Source organism: Coregonus clupeaformis, chromosome 28, assembly GCF_020615455.1.
Source record: "Coregonus clupeaformis isolate EN_2021a chromosome 28, ASM2061545v1, whole genome shotgun sequence".
NCBI lineage: Eukaryota > Metazoa > Chordata > Actinopteri > Salmoniformes > Salmonidae > Coregonus > Coregonus clupeaformis.
This window is the reverse complement of record NC_059219.1, coordinates 11,327,488-11,343,092: the sequence shown is the minus strand read 5'-3', so window position 1 is coordinate 11,343,092 and position 15,605 is coordinate 11,327,488. Positions and strand designations below refer to the sequence as shown.

General features: G+C 44.7%; 2 protein-coding genes across 2 annotated transcripts; one reads left to right on the top strand and one right to left on the bottom strand.

Moving 5' to 3' along the window:
* The first annotated feature begins 20 nt into the window (after window positions 1-20).
* On the top strand, window positions 21-2,437 carry LOC121570089 (ras-related and estrogen-regulated growth inhibitor-like protein). The gene is made up of 4 exons (XM_041881566.2): window positions 21-385; window positions 671-724; window positions 808-884; window positions 1,002-2,437. The coding sequence occupies exons 1-4, from the start codon at window positions 271-273 to the stop codon at window positions 1,416-1,418; spliced, it is 663 nt and encodes a 220-aa protein (XP_041737500.2). The 5' UTR covers window positions 21-270; the 3' UTR covers window positions 1,419-2,437.
* Window positions 2,438-2,540: 103 nt separating this feature from the next.
* On the bottom strand, window positions 2,541-15,340 carry LOC121570088. The gene is made up of 8 exons (XM_041881565.2): window positions 15,214-15,340; window positions 12,816-12,861; window positions 12,531-12,729; window positions 12,270-12,352; window positions 11,155-11,392; window positions 8,366-8,547; window positions 5,258-5,524; window positions 2,541-5,081 (listed from the first exon to the last, which is right to left on the bottom strand). The coding sequence occupies exons 2-8, from the start codon at window positions 12,843-12,845 to the stop codon at window positions 2,844-2,846; spliced, it is 3,237 nt and encodes a 1,078-aa protein (XP_041737499.1). The 5' UTR covers window positions 12,846-12,861; window positions 15,214-15,340; the 3' UTR covers window positions 2,541-2,843.
* Between the last annotated feature and the right edge of the window lie 265 nt (window positions 15,341-15,605).

The window sequence follows — 15,605 nt, the reverse complement described above, 5'->3', positions numbered from 1 at the left end:
GGATTCGAACCAGGATGTCTAGTGGCACAGCTACACATAACTGTATGAGCTCTATTATCAACTCAACATGTAGGCTATACAGTCAGCCTTATGAAATGAATCAGAGTTGTGACCCAGCCCACTTAAACATGCTATCTTCTCATTGGTTCATAAATGGCTCCACCTATCCTCCAGCACTTGTAAACTGTATATATTTGTACAGTCACTGTACAGTCGCCTATATCAAAATAGCATAATTCCAAGAGCATTTTGAAACATACTCCAGTCCAAATGGTTGTCCAGGTCAATCCCAGCTCGCACCACTGCAGCAAGCCAATTGAGGGAAGTCAGCAAAAACTGGAAGCTAATATCTTATTACTTGGGGCTGAAAATGTTGGGAAATCAGGTGAGAATGTGATCTTGTCTTTGTGCACCTTGCAATGTTCCCAAAGAAATGTATTTTCAACAGTTAACGAGTTATCATGTGCTCCGCCATCCTTCACGCAATGGGCATTCAATGTGAAGCATGTGCAGGAATCTGGAGTATGGACAATACTGTTGATCTGACGGAAGGCCTTCCAATTGCATATTGTTAGGGGATTTATTTTCAGTGACAATGTACACTCAACGTTTGTACAAGCTCTTAAAATACATTTTGATTCAACTGTACACAACTTTTTGTATTTTCCAGCACTCACCGTCCGATTTATTACCAGAAGATTTATTGGCGAGTACGGTGAAATAGGTAAGCCTGCCAAATGCGTGCGTAATGCTGACCATTTTATACATTATTATGTTTTTTATTTAATTAATATGTTTCTCTGTCAGAATCAATTTACAGTCATATTGACAAAATTGACGGGAGGGAAATATCCTTCAACATATGGGACTCGCTCTACCCACAGGTAAACACTCTTGGACTAACCAAATGTCGCCACTCATCAATACGCATTGGCCATTGGCAAATGCTTATCATCTAACCATAGTGACCACTCATACGTCATGTTTTTGTGTGTTTTTAGGACACTGCAATAACTGAGTCCATAAGTGAGAAACAGCTTCAATGGGCAGACGGTGTGATACTGGTATACAGCATCTGCGACCGCTCCAGCTTCGAGGTAGTGTGTCAACAAGTGCAGCGGATCCGCCACGCCAGTAGGAAGATGTCTGCAACGGCGCCCATCATCATTGTTGGAAACAAACGCGATTTGCAGCACCGACGGTCAGTCTCGAGTGAAGAGGGCCGACTTCTTGCTCTCTCGGAAGACTGTGTATTTTTCGAGATATCCGCAGCTGAAACATACCACGGTGTTTTGCTGGTGTTCCATGGACTGATAGATCTTATCAAAGAGTCGAGAGCTCTGCGGAAAGGTGCCGCGGGTATTAAAAGTATAGTGAGAAACATGTCAGCTGTATTCGGGAAGAAACGTGCAGAGTAATCTGCCACAGGAAAGGCGACATTATGCGCAATGGGATTTGGGTAGTCAACATGTAGGTAGGCTACGCCGTTGGCCAATGCAGGCTTGGAGGGGCAAGTGAGAAATTGTCTATGGCAGGTTGTAGTCCAACAGCAGGTGCGTTCTAACAACTTCAAGAGGTTTTGAGAGGGAACTTAATTGGGACAGTTTTCAGAGAGGAGAAATTGGTTCGTTCTCTTGTAGAGTTGAATTGCAGATGGAAGCAGTCATTAAATAATTTCTTATACTTTTTTTATGTTGAAAAGTAGGTCTACAGTACTGTAGATAAACTGTATGAGAAATCATGTGCTATGCCATCCTTCACTCAATAGGTATTCAATGTGAAGCATGAGCAGGAATCTGGAGTAGCTGACATCTGACAATACTGTTGATCTGATTGAGGTCCTACCCATTGACAATTGTTAGGGAATTTCTTTTCAGTGACAAATGTACACAAAGTTTGTAAAATGGTGAAGGCTTGATGTGTGTATAATCAGCAATGCAAAACGGCAAACAATTAAATTGCAGTATTATACTTTATCTGAAAACAAACAACTTGAAACTTAGCAATTCTATGTTACAAGTTCTAGCAGACTTGATGCTTATATGTGCTGTGCACACGTTGTTTGAGAAAATTGTAAAAAATAAATAATAATAATGAATATATTGAAATGTGGATAAAACAATTGAATTTCTGTGTAATAAATCTTGGGGAAAAGTTATGTTGTAATTTTAACTTATGTAATGCATGAAATAGGAATGGGTTAATCTGGGAAAGTACATGTATGAGCTGAATACTGTACAGTAGATAGGGAAATTACACTTTATTTCACTCTTCATAATCTCAATCCATTTCACCTCAGCAATACAAATGTTATTTCTTTCTTGAAAACAACCAATATTATGTTGCTGCATACTATAGGACAATCTAAACGTGTCATTTATTATATGTTATGAAATATTACATGTTATGTGATTGTAATAAAGACATACACATTTTCTACTGTCTATTTGTTGCTCATTCCTCAATCCAACACATTCAACTTCTTTCCATCATCCATATTTAAACTAATCAATCCAGATTTTTACCTTTAATCATGACAAGCTTTGTTTCTCACGACTACTTAGTGTAACAGAAAACAGAATGCGACATCAGGTTAGCACATAATTTAAGAATAGTTAGAGGTCTAATATATAATGGGGTACAAGGTGTATAATGTTACATGATGCTCAGTTAGGAAACCAAAACAAATTTGGGTTGGCGTCTGTACATGAAATAGAGCGCCTGAATCTTTCAGTAACATACATTGACACATTTGTATTCCCATGGACCTATCTGAACGATGGCCCCCCTAGGAGGCACCTGGGCCTGCAAAGGGGGGCAACTTCTAGGACACTGATGACTTCTTAGTGCTCTGTGGTCTCCACCACGTGTATTTCGGCCTCTTCTATATCGGCCTCTTCTGAGTGCATAGGGTTCAGGTACTGCAGGATGGGGTCTAGGAGGACCTCGACAGCCCAGGAGTGGCGACGCACAGCGCTGGTAGAGGGGAGGGCCAGGGTGTCCAACTCCTCCAGGCTGTCCTGCATCTGGCTGCCCCGCCTGACATGGTGTGGGTTGTCCAGGGATATCCCGGGGGCTGGGGCGTTGCCTCCACTGGATGAGCTCCTGCGGGAGCGGGTTGACAGGCTCTTGCGTCTGAGTGGGCTGCCGTCTCCTTCGTCAAAGTAGTACTCAGTAATCTCCACCTCAGGCACAACAGCACTGGACGAGCTCCTGCGGGAGCGGGGAGACAGGCTCTGGCGTCTGGGTGGGCTCTTGTCTCTTGCATCTGCATTCTTCTCTGTGGTCTCCACCTCGGGTATAACGGTCTCGTCTGAGGATGGCTCAGAGCTCAGGTACTGGAGGATGGGGCCAAGGAGGACCTCAGCAGCTGAGGAGCGGCCGCGCAAAGCACTGGTAGAAGAGACCTCCAGGATGTTGAACTCCACAGAGAGAGGCTGGTCGTTCCACATCTGGCTGCCCTGGTGGACGTTGGATGGGTTGTCAGCACTTGATGAGCTTCTGTGGGAGCGGGCAGACAGGCTCTTGCGTCTGGATGGACTCTCGTCTCTTGCGTCTGAGTAGTACTCAGTGCTCTCCACCTCGAGTACAACGGCCTCATCTGAGACTTGCTCAGGGCTCAGGTCCTCAGTGGTCTCCACCTCTGGTGCAACGGCACAGGATGAGCTCCAGCGGGAGCGGTCAGACAGGCTCTTGCGTCTGGGTGGGCTCTCGTCTCTGGCTTCTGTGTGGTTCTCGGTGGTCTTCACTTCGGGTATAACGTGCTCATCTGAGGGTGGCTCAGAGCTCAGGTACTGGAGGATGGAACCTAGGAGGACCTCGGCAGCCGAGGAGGGGCGACGCATGGTGCTTGTAGAAGGGAGCTCCAGGGGGTCCAGTTCCAGAGAGAGAGGCTTGTCATCCTGCTTCTGGCTGCCCCGGTGAGACAGAGGCTGGTTGTCTGGGTTGACAGCACTTAATGAGCTTCTGCGGGAACAGGCAGACAGGCTCTGGCGTCTGGGTGGTCTCTCGTCTCTTCCGTCTGCGTTCTTCTCTGTGGTCTCCACCTCGGGTATAATGGTCTTGTCTGAGGATGTCTCAGAGCTCAGGTACTGGAGGATGGGGCCAAGGAGGACCTTGTCAGCCGAGGAGCGGCGACGCAAAGCACTGGTAGAAGAGACCTCCAGGATGTTGAACTCCACAGAGAGAGGCTGCTCGTTCCATATCTGGCTGCCCTGGTGGACGTTGGATGAGTTGTCAGCACTTGATGAGCTTCTGCGGGAGCGGGCAGACAGGCTCTTGCGTCTGGATGGGCTCTCGTCTCTTGTGTCTGCGTCTGAGTAGTACTCAGTGTGCTCTACCTCGAGTGCAATGGCCTCATCTGAGACTTGCTCAGGGCTCAGGTCCTCAGTGGTCTCCACCTCGGGTGCAACGGCACTGGACGAGCTCCAGCGGTAGCGGGCAGACAGGCTCTGGCGTCTGGATGGGCTTTCGTCTCTTGTGTCTGCATGGAACTCGGTGGTCTCCACCTCAGGCATAACAGTCTCATCTGAGGGTGTCTCAGGGATCAGGTACTGAATGATGGGGGCTAAGAGGAACTCGATGGCTGAGGAGCGCCGACGCAGAGTGCTGTCCAGCACTACAGAGAGAGGCTGGTCATCAGGCTTCTGGCTGCCCCGGCGAGAGAGGGGCTGGTCATTGCCATTGGCTGGGTTGGCCGGGGATGGGTCGGGGACTGGGCTGGGGTCTGGGAGATTGGTGCCGCTGGATGAACCCCTGCACACCGAAGAGCGACAGCGCACAGCGATGGTGGAAGGGAGATCCAGGTTCTTGAGCTCCAGAGAGAGAGTCTGGTCATCCTGCTTCTGGCTGCCACGGTGGCCGTTGGGCGGGTTGGCTGAGCCTGGACTGGAGGCCGGGGAGTTGCCGGCACTGGATGAGCCCCTTTGGGAGCGGGCATACGAGCTCTTGCGTTTGTGTGGGCGGCCGTCCATGGCCTTGAGAAAGAGGCTGTTGGCAGAACTGCAGTGAGTGGTGTTAGAGGACATGAAATCCTGCTGGTTGAGGAAGTCCTCCACCTCCTGATCACTGGGCTGCTGGAGCTGAGACAGAGATAGAGAGAGAAAGAGATAAAAGGTGGGGGTACACAGGGGATTAAGACATACAAGAGAGACATATAAGGGCAAATAAGGGAGAGATTAGACGAGGGGAGATGATTCAAAGAGGAAGGTTAAGTAAGCTAGTAAGGAAGGGTGCAACTATAATCTAGAATGCTCACCATGTTGTAGAGCGGGGTGCTGTTGACCAGCAGCTGCAGTAGGATCTTGCCCAGCTCCTGTAGGTCAGCCACCACCAGCTGCACCTGATTAGGCAGTACCAGCAGCTGCTTGACGGGCCCCAGTTCAGCCAGGACCCGGGCCTGGGCCTTCAGCTGGTCCAGGGCCAGCCTCCTCAGGGCCTCCAGACGCAACACCTGGGACACGTACAGCAGCTGCAGCCTCTGGAGCACAGAGCCCACAACCTCCAGCAGCCTGCTCAGGCCCATCTGATGATGCAATGATAAGGCACTTAGCTGAAGCGGCTTAGACAATGTGACTTACAGACGTATAATGGCAGTTGTATGAATTTCATCTGTTTTTGGGGACATTTTTGAAGGACCCTTTAAAGTGATTTCTCACCACTATTTGTGAAGTTGAAAAAACAAACATGACAAACTGACAGCTACTGTAAAACTAGTCATTAACCCATAAAAAACAACCAATGTCTATCCACTGCCAAGAGGATATCATCTGATCTGGAGGACACTTGAATATGACCATTGTTGAAATGCCTCATTCTTTATATGTCTGTTCTCTTCTTTATTATAAGATCTAACATATCACAAAAATGCCTGGCAGCGTATCTTGTTTACCGCAGCAGTCACGTGGAACTAGAAGCAGATCAAATCACACCATCCTCCAGGCTTTTACATGTGAGCTTGTGGTGTGGATCAACGGCTCCATATAGGCAAACACGTTTTACCAAGTCTCTGGAACTAGGCCAAAAGTTCCACAGTTTTGGTGGGGTAGACAAAAAGAGGTGGGAGAGGTTTTTGGGTCCACTAAGAGACCCTTCTGTTCCTGCTGTGTGAAAACAAACCAATGATTCTGGTGAGGGGACAGGACACTGGCCCAAAGTAGACAGGGGACAGACTCAGGGCAAACATAACAATGCAGCATGGTACCCGCTGCAAATTTCATCGATGTAGGACATCTGAGGACACCACACACACACACAAACGCTCTCTCACAAACACTTGTTTCTGTCCCAGTGCCTCAGTATCTATGGGAGAGAGTGCAGGAGCGTTAATGAGGGTGTTTGTCTGATGAGGCCGACCCTCATTGGTGGGCTCTCAGCACCAGCCTATTCTCCTCTCTCTCCAGCCAGCAGCCTGCAGCAGCAGTTAGGGTCATTTAGCACCAATTACCCCTGAACCAAAGTGTGGGGAAAATGGGGACTAAGGTCGTTCCTTCACAGCACATTACAAGAGGTTCAAGCAAAGAGGCTGCTGGAAACCCTATAGTTGTAAGGTTGGGGTTTTTCATTTCAAATTGCTTTGACACTTTACTGAACTGTAAAATTCTAATCCTTACAAATTTGATGTGGTTTATTACAATTGTCTGTAAAAAAGAAAGGAAAACAATTTCATGGTGTTACTGTTTAGTCTTTTATGTTTTTCTATTCAGTAACTACCTCGACAGCTTCACTATAAACCCAATTTGAGTTCATAGAACCGTAAACCAAAAAAAAATATCTAGTAGTTATTCTTCTCAATGTTCATCCTCTTTCCTAAAAGCCTCCTTGCGGTGACCCATATAGTGACCCTGTTATTGAATATACCCCCCAATTTCAACTGACCTAAACCCAGTTTAAGCTTCATAACAACAGCAAGCCTCACAATGAATTAATTCCTAAACATGCCACCATACTGTTTTTTGTTAGTTTCCACAACTCTTGCTTTCAGAGAGATGTGTATGTTTACTGTCTGTGTTTTATCGGTCCATCAAAGTCTTGCCCCCCAGCTCTCATATCTCCTCATCTCTCTGTGTGTTTGTCTGTCTGAGTGTGTGCTGCAGGGGCAGTGGTAGGCTCAAAACCTCACGTAGGCCAAATCCCACAGGGACCATTCTCACTGTGCCTTTCAAGTTGTTCATTCTGTTGGCAGTGGTGCCATCGTCATCATGCTTTTCATGTTGATGTACTATATGTCTCTTGTGGACATTTTTGTTGCAGATTTGATGTCCCTTTCCATCCCTTTCCCTGTGCATGCTCCAAATCAATTCCTCAAAAGATAACAAGGATAACAAAAACGTTTTATGTGATCTATGAAGCCCTCTATTCTAATTTTGTCGTCTCTCTCTCTCTCTCTCTCTCTCTCTCTCTCTCTCTCTCTCTCTCTCTCTCTCTCTCTCTCTCTCTCTCTCTCTCTCTCTCTCTCTCTCTCTCTCTCTCTCTCTCTCTCTCTCTCTCTCTCTCTCTCTCTCTCTCTCTCTCTCTCTCTCTCTCTCTCTCTCTCTCTCTCTCTCTCTCTCTCTCTCTCTCAAACCATAGAGTCTGCTATACCCCCAGGAGGTTTGAGTCTGGTACATCTTAATGATGGTTCTCCGTGCTCAGAACTCCGTGCCCGGGTAAGGGTAACACTGAGCCCCAGCCCTCTGCCCATGTAGACAGGAAATGCAGGGAGTGCCCTGGAGCCTTCACAGAGTGCACTGACCATGTCTCTGGGCACGTAGCCTGCTTCTATTTACGCCAAACCCAATAAAGGCAGACAGAGACAGCAGAGGGTGTTGTGGTGGTTAGAGAGCCTCCCGAAGGACCTAGCATCAAGTGATTTGAAAATGCTCTGTTTTATTCATCCATTTAAAGTTATTCTGTTGTTTCGTTATTTTATTATTACATTGTTATTATCATTACGTTACACTTTTAGTATAAATTATTATATATTGTCTGAATGTTAGACTATTATAACTGTACATCTAAATTTATTTAATACCTTGTTTGATTTTGTGCTGTACCTTGATTGAGTAAAGAGGAGGCGGTATAGTTTATCATGATGGATGAGAGGTCTGACAAAAATGAGGAACAGATGGGTGTGTGGAGGAAAACGAGAAGAGAAAGGTGTAAAAAAACACAGGGGAGTGAGACACGGAGGGTGGCAAAGGATGGGTGGTTCAAACGAATGAGAGTGAGAGTGTGTGAAAATACGAAGAGGAGAGAGCAGATTGACCTGGGCTAGGACGTGATAAGTGAAAAGCAAGAGGCCTGTAGTTGAGTCCACAGGGGACGAAAGCAGACAAAGGTTAGTTTTAGGGACACAGCCATAGAGAGGGTTCTAGGTATTTCTCACCCTGTCGGCAGCATCCTGTAGCATCCCCATGGCCCACTCCAGCCTGTTTCTGAGCTTCAGCAGGCGGTGGTACAGCTGCAGGCTCAGATAGAGCAGGAGGCCTCGGAACCGCGTCCACAACCCAGGCTCATCCTCCCCATCTTCATCCTCATACTGCTGCATCCTCCTCTCCCACTCTAGGCCTGGGGAACACACAGAGGCAAGCCAAAGGTCAACTCAAGAGAAAGATGTGTCTTTGTTGTCAAAACTTGCCCTCGTAACTGTAGTAAGCAGACTGGACATAGCCATATAGACAGAGCGAGGTGTTAGGGTTATAAACAGTGCCTTGCAAAAGTATTCATCCCCCTTCGCGTTTTTCCTATTTTGTTGCATTACAACCTGTAATTTAAATGGATTTTTATTTGGATTTCATGTGCTGGACATACACAAAATAGTCCAAATTGGTGAAGTGAAATGAAAAAGATAACTGTTTCAAAAAATTATAAGAAATAAATATCGGAAAAGTGGTGTGTGCATATGTATTCACCCCCTTTGCTATGAAGCCCTTAAATAAGATCTGGTGCAACCAATTACCTTCAGAAGTCACATAATTAGTTAAATAAAGTCCACCTGTGTGCAATCTAAGTGTCACATGATCTGTCACATGATCTCAGTATATATACACCTGTTCTGAAAGGCCCCAGATTCTGCAACACCACTAAGCAAGGGGCACCACCAAGCAAGCAGCACCATGAAGACCAAGGAGCTCTCCAAACAGGTCAGGGACAAAGTTGTGGAGAAGTACAGATCAGGGTTGGGTTATAAAAAAAAATCGGAACTTTGAACATCCCACGGAGCACCATTAAATCCATTATTAAAAAATTTAAAGAATATGGCACCACAACAAACCTGCCAAGAGTGGGCCGCCCACCAAAACTCACGGACCAGGCAAGGAGGGCATTAATCAGCGAGGCAACAAAGAGACCAAAGATAACCCTGAAGGAGTTGCAAAGCTCCACAGCGGAGATTAGAGTATCTGTCCATAGGACCACTTTAAGCCATACACTCCACAGAGCTGGGCTTTACGGAAGAGTGGCCAGAAAAAAGCCATTGCTTAAAGAAAAAAATAAGCAAACACATTTGGTGTTCACCAAAAGGCATGTGGGAGACTCCCCAAACATATGGAAGAAGGTACTCTGGTCAGATGAGTCTAAAATGTAGCTTTTTGGCCATCAAGGAAAACGCTATGTCTGGCGCAAACCCAACACCTCTCATCACCCCGAGAACACGATCCCCACAGTGAAGCATGGTGGTGGCAGCATCATGCTGTGGGGAGATTTTCATGATGATGGCACTAAATACAGGGAAATTCTTGAGGGAAACCTGTTTCAGTCTTCCAGAGATTTGAGACTGGGACGGAGGTACACCTTCCAGCAGGACAATGACCCTAAGCATACTGCTAAAGCAACACTCGAGTGGTTTAAGGGAAACATTTAAATGTCTTGGAATGGCCTAGTCAAAGCACAGACCTCAATCCAATTGACAATCTGTGGTATGACTTAAAGATTGCTGTACACCTGCGGAACCCATCCAACTTGAAGGAGCTGGAGCAGTTTTGCCTTGAAGAATGGGCAAAAATCCCAGTGGCTAGATGTGCCAAGCTTATAGAGACATACCCCAAGAGACTTGCAGCTGTAATTGCTGCAAAAGGTGGCTCTACAAAGTATTGACTTTGGGGTGAATAGTTATGCACACTCAGGTTTTTTTTGTATTATTTCTTGTTTGTTTCACCCAAAAAAATATTTTGCATCTTCAAAGTGGTAGGCATGTTGTGTAAATGAAATGATACAAACCCCCAAAAAATCCATTTTAATTCCAGGTTGTAAGGCAACACACTAGGAAAAATGCCAAGGGGGGTGAATACTTTCGGAAGCCACTGTACTTCCCACTGGGTACACACTGGCTGAATCAACATTGTTTCCACGTCATTTCAATGAAATTACGTTGAACCAATGTGAAATGACGTTGAATTGACGTCTGTGCCCAGTGGGTTACTTGTAGTTGGTTGTATTTGCACGGTAGGCTGTGTCATTTCTTTCACACAGACATCACAACTCCTATCACCCCTTCCAAACACCTCATCCCCCACACACAGAGCATCATCAGTGTGACACACTGTCTGATCAACACAGTCTGTGCACACTACAATTAAACACCATCATCTAAAAACATGCTTGATTGTTTACAAGTTTATGAATGATGAAAATAAATTTAATTTTCAAGCACACTTTATATTTCAAGTGAGGATATGAGGGCGAGATTTGATATTGTACTGCAATGTTACCAAGACAGTGCATCACACCAATACCGTTTTCATGTTGATTTGATCTCCTTTCCAGACAGCAGGATATCAATTCTACTCTATTTTAATGAGTTATTTCTTATATTTTTTCCTATGATTAAAATATTTACAAAACAACACAATAGAAAGATTTGAAAATACGTTTTTATTCTCTAATCTGTTATTATGGATATCATTGTGTATTAGAACAGCCTCAAAGAAAATTAGTTGGGACATTATCAAACACTTGAAGAGCATTAACGCCCCCCTGTGGTAAAGTTCAGGAAGCAGCAATATGATGACGATGCCGATTGTGGTGTACACTGTATACTGTAACCTGACTTTAGACCAAAGACCTCATAAAGCATTCATGAATACACTTCAGTGGAAAGACAGCCTCCCAACCCACCATTCGGCAAAGACTGTGTAAAGTGCACTAGCCCCTCCACTACCCTCCACCCAAACTCACGCAGTGTAGACGTCAGGGGCATGTACTTGGCCATGGCCTCCTCTGAGCGTGTGAGGATGTCGTCCAGGCCTGAGGTGGCCATCTGACCCAGCTGTGACTCCTGCAGAGCCAGGAGGTAGTACCAGGTGGCATCGGTCAGCTTGTCCCAGCGCTCCTGCATCCCGTCCAGCTCATCATTCACACGCAGCTGCACGTCATCCAGGGTCAAGAAGAAGGCATCCTTCAGGTGACCCAATACCTGTGGGGAGGATGGGGGGGGTGTGGAGGAGAGGAGGGTTGCAGGGAATAGGGTGATAAAGAGGTAGCAGGGTGTTGAGATAATGAAAGAAGTGAAAGATAGAGAGTGAAGAAAAAGGGGGAGGTGGGAGTGGTAGAATAGTTGTAGATGATAATCAAATCAAATCAAATGGTATTGGTCACATACACGTGTTTAGCGGATGTTATTGCGGCTGTAGCGAAATGCTTGTGTTTTTAGCTCCAACAGTGTAGTAATATCTAACAAGCAATATCTAACAATTTTATAACATATACCCAATACACACAAATCTAAGTAAAGCAATGGAATTAAGAATATATAAATAAATATATGGACGAGCAATGTCAGAGCGGCATAGACTAAGATACAGTAGAATAGTATAGAATACAGTATATACATATGAGATGAGTAATGCAAGATATGTAAACATTATTAAAGTGACTAGTGTTCCATTTATTAAAGCGGCCAGTGATTTCTAATCTATGTATATAGGCAGCAGCCTCTAATCTAATGATAAGGCAGAAAGAAAGGGAGAGGAGCAGTTTGGAATTTAGAAAAAGGAAGAATAATCAGTCAGAGCAATAGTAGGATATTATAAATGGAATCCATCCAACATGATTAATGATCAGTAGCAGTAACCTCCAACATAGTCTACCGCCATTAAAACTCAATGTCAATGCCAAAACGAATGAAACTCTGGTAATGCATCTAATAGACTATAAAGTTGTGTGAAAGGTCAATTCAACATGCTGGAACAAGCAGGATGTGTCTACGATGACACACCAGTCAGTCAGGCTCACACACTGTATCATCACCCACTGGGCCAGACAGAGCAGAGACAAAGAGAGGAGACACCCACCTCCTCTGTAGACTGGTGCAGGACGGGAAAGTTCTTTTCCAGCTGGTCCAAGCCCATACAAGCATAGTTATTGACAACCTCAACTGCAATATGGAGGAGGGAAGCAATGGTGAGGGATGAGATCCAAAAGTTAGAGTTATTTGGTGGCAGCGGTGGCATCCATGTTAAAGTTATTTACATTTTATATTTGATGGCAGATGAGAGTTATAAGGCAATAGGGTAGAATCAATCAGTAGAGTTTTCAGTATTCAGTGGACTCACTCTGGGGCTCCAGACTAAGTAGGAGGGGGGTGGCGCGGAGAATGGCAGCCTGGGACACATTACGCACCCCAATCTCAGCCACGCCACCCACCACACCCAGGAGCGGGTAACGGCCCTTCACATCCGTGTAAACTGAAACAACAGATTTCAGGGCGGAGTCGAAGAGCGGCAGACGAGCCACCCGTTTCACAGCGTTGGCCTGGAGAAAGGAGGAGAGCCGAGAGGACAATTTTGGAATCAAAGGTTTAACCCCTGGTTATTGTTTTTATATATTTCCCAGCTCACCTCAATGTAATGATTATTTGTGTACGACATGTCCTTTTCACCAATCCTGTGAAACAGAATATGTAGAAAGAGTGAATTACCTTAGTGACTGTCAGGCAAACACCTCATAGGGACACAGGGGGCAAAGCAGAATGCCCCAAGAAGTCTTTCCCACATCTGTTTCATAATGACTTCCTTATCTTGAATCTAGCATCCTGTTTACATGGTAATGTCAGCTGCTAGGGTGCCACAATGCCAACGGCTGTTCTATGCTCCTAGCATGGAAATCTAGTTATCCCTTCAATGGGTGCTGACCATACCCAAGGAAGATGACAGTGAACAATGGGAGTCATGATTAGGGAATGAACTGTTCAGCAGTGCTGTAATGATGAAACAATTTCAAACAATTATTTAATTAATTTAAGCAACAGTAAGGAACTCAATAAATATTTACATAAACCAGAGGTCATCCATCCTTACATCAATGTTTTAGTATGATCAAATATTAAGCCACAGCCTAGTGGTATTGACCAGAAACATGACCACAGAAAGCAATTCTGCTCAGAATATCAAATGTAAAGGAGAATATTGAAAGACAAGGCATGTATATGCTTGGAATGAGATCAAGTAAGCAGAGCTTTGGATAGAATTACTGTCAATTATATATATACAGTGAGCTCCATAATTCATTGGACAGTGACCATTGTTTTGTTATTTTGGTTCTGTACTCTAGCACTTTGAGTTTGAAAGGATACAATGAGGGTGAAGTGCAGACTGTCAGCTTTAATTTGAGGGTATTTTCATACATATCGGATGAACCGTTTAGAAATGACAGCACCTTTTGTACATGGTCCCCCCATTTTAAGGTACTACTAAGTATTTGTTAAATTGGCTTCACAGATGTGTGTCGTTAGGCAGGTGTATTCATTTGTGTCGTTAGTGAATGTAAGAGAGCTGTTGATGAATAGTAATGATTCTAGACTTTGCTATTGCCTTTGGAGGTTGTTGTTGGGGTGTGACAACATGAGGAAGACAGCAGTGTCGATGCAAATGAAGTTGGCCGTCATAAGGCTCAGAAATGAAAATCAATCATTCAGGAACATTGCAAAAACCCTGGCCATGCCCAAGTCAACAGTTTGGTTCATCATTAACAAGAAAAAAACAACCGGTGAACTCAATAATGTCAAAAGACCCGGTAGACCGAGGAAGACCACTGTAGTGGATGACCGGAGAATACTCTCTATGGTGAAGAAAAAACCCCTGACAACAGCCCAACAGATCAAAAACACTCTCCTGGATGCAGGTGTAGATGTGTCAAAGTCTACCATACGTAGAAGACTACACCAGCAGGACTACAGAGGGTACACTACAAGATGCAAACCACTGATAAGCCTGAAGAACAGAAAGGCGAGATTACAGTTTGCTAAAAAGCACATAAAAGAGCCCCAAGAGTTCTGGAAAAAAGTATTGTGGACAGATGAGACAAAGATTAACATGTACCAGAGTGATGGAAAGACAAAAGTGTGGAGAAAAAAAAGAAATGCCCATGATCCAAAGCATACCACCTCATCCATGAAACATGTTGGAGGAGGTGTTACGGCTTGGGCCTGTATGGCTGTCAGTGGAACAGGCTCACTTGTCTTCATCGATGATGTGACTGCAGACAGAAGTAGAACAATTAATTCTGAAGTCTACAGAAATATTTTATCTGCTCAGATAAAACCAAATGCCTCCAAACTCATTGGACGGCACTTCATCATGCAACAAGAAAATGACCCTAAACATACTGCTAGAGCAACAAATGGGTTTTTGATGGCCAAAAAGTGGAAAATCCTTGACTGGCCGAGTCAATCACCGGAGTTCCCGAAACAAGCAGGAACAGAAGATGGCTGCAGTACAGGCCTGGCAGAGCATCACCAGGGAAGATACCCAGCGTCTAGTGATGGCGATGCATCGCTGACTTCAAGCAGTCATTGCATGCAAAGGATATGCGACCAAATATTAACAATGATGACTTTATTCTACATTATGTTAAACTGTCCAATGTTTTTTTATGCCCGAAAATGGGGGGGCATATACAAAAGCTTCTATAATTCCTAAACGGTTCATCCGATATGTATGAAAATACCCTCAAATTAAAGCTAATAGTCTGCACTTCACCCTCATTGTCATTGTATCCTTTCAAACTCAAAGTGCTAGAGTACAGAACCAAAATAACAAAAAAATTGTCACTGTCCAGTGAATTATGGAGCTCACTGTATATAAAACTATATGCCAACATAGGCTACCACTAACACCTTGCTGTAGCCTGGGATAATGACTCAATCTGCCTCAAGATTGACCAACTAGGTAGCCTTGCCTAGGCAAATAAGCAAAAATGTCTTGAAGGCTGATAAAAACGATGGAATAACATTCTTACCTCAGAAAATTGTAGTTTTAACGATTTGAAGTATAATATGAAATTTAACAAACTCTTCTCCAAGTTTTTATGTAGGTCTGGCTTGCAAAACTTTCAATTAGGCCTATCAACTCCTGAGCTTCCAGAACCGTTCAGCACGAAATAAGTGTCTCTGCTGAAGTGCGCGGGTTATGACATCTTTGCAATTTGGAAAGGATGCGCATGTGATCAAACTGAGAATCACAGTTTTGCTCACAGCAATTAGCAGAGCATAGCAAATTGACGGATACGTTGCTTCTGCACTGATATTTCATGCATTAAGCTTTACTCCACCAGAAAAAGCAGCCTCTGTATGTAGGTTTTCTTGCTTGTTTATAGCCTTGTACAGTTCGTTAAGTGCGAGTTTGTTATTT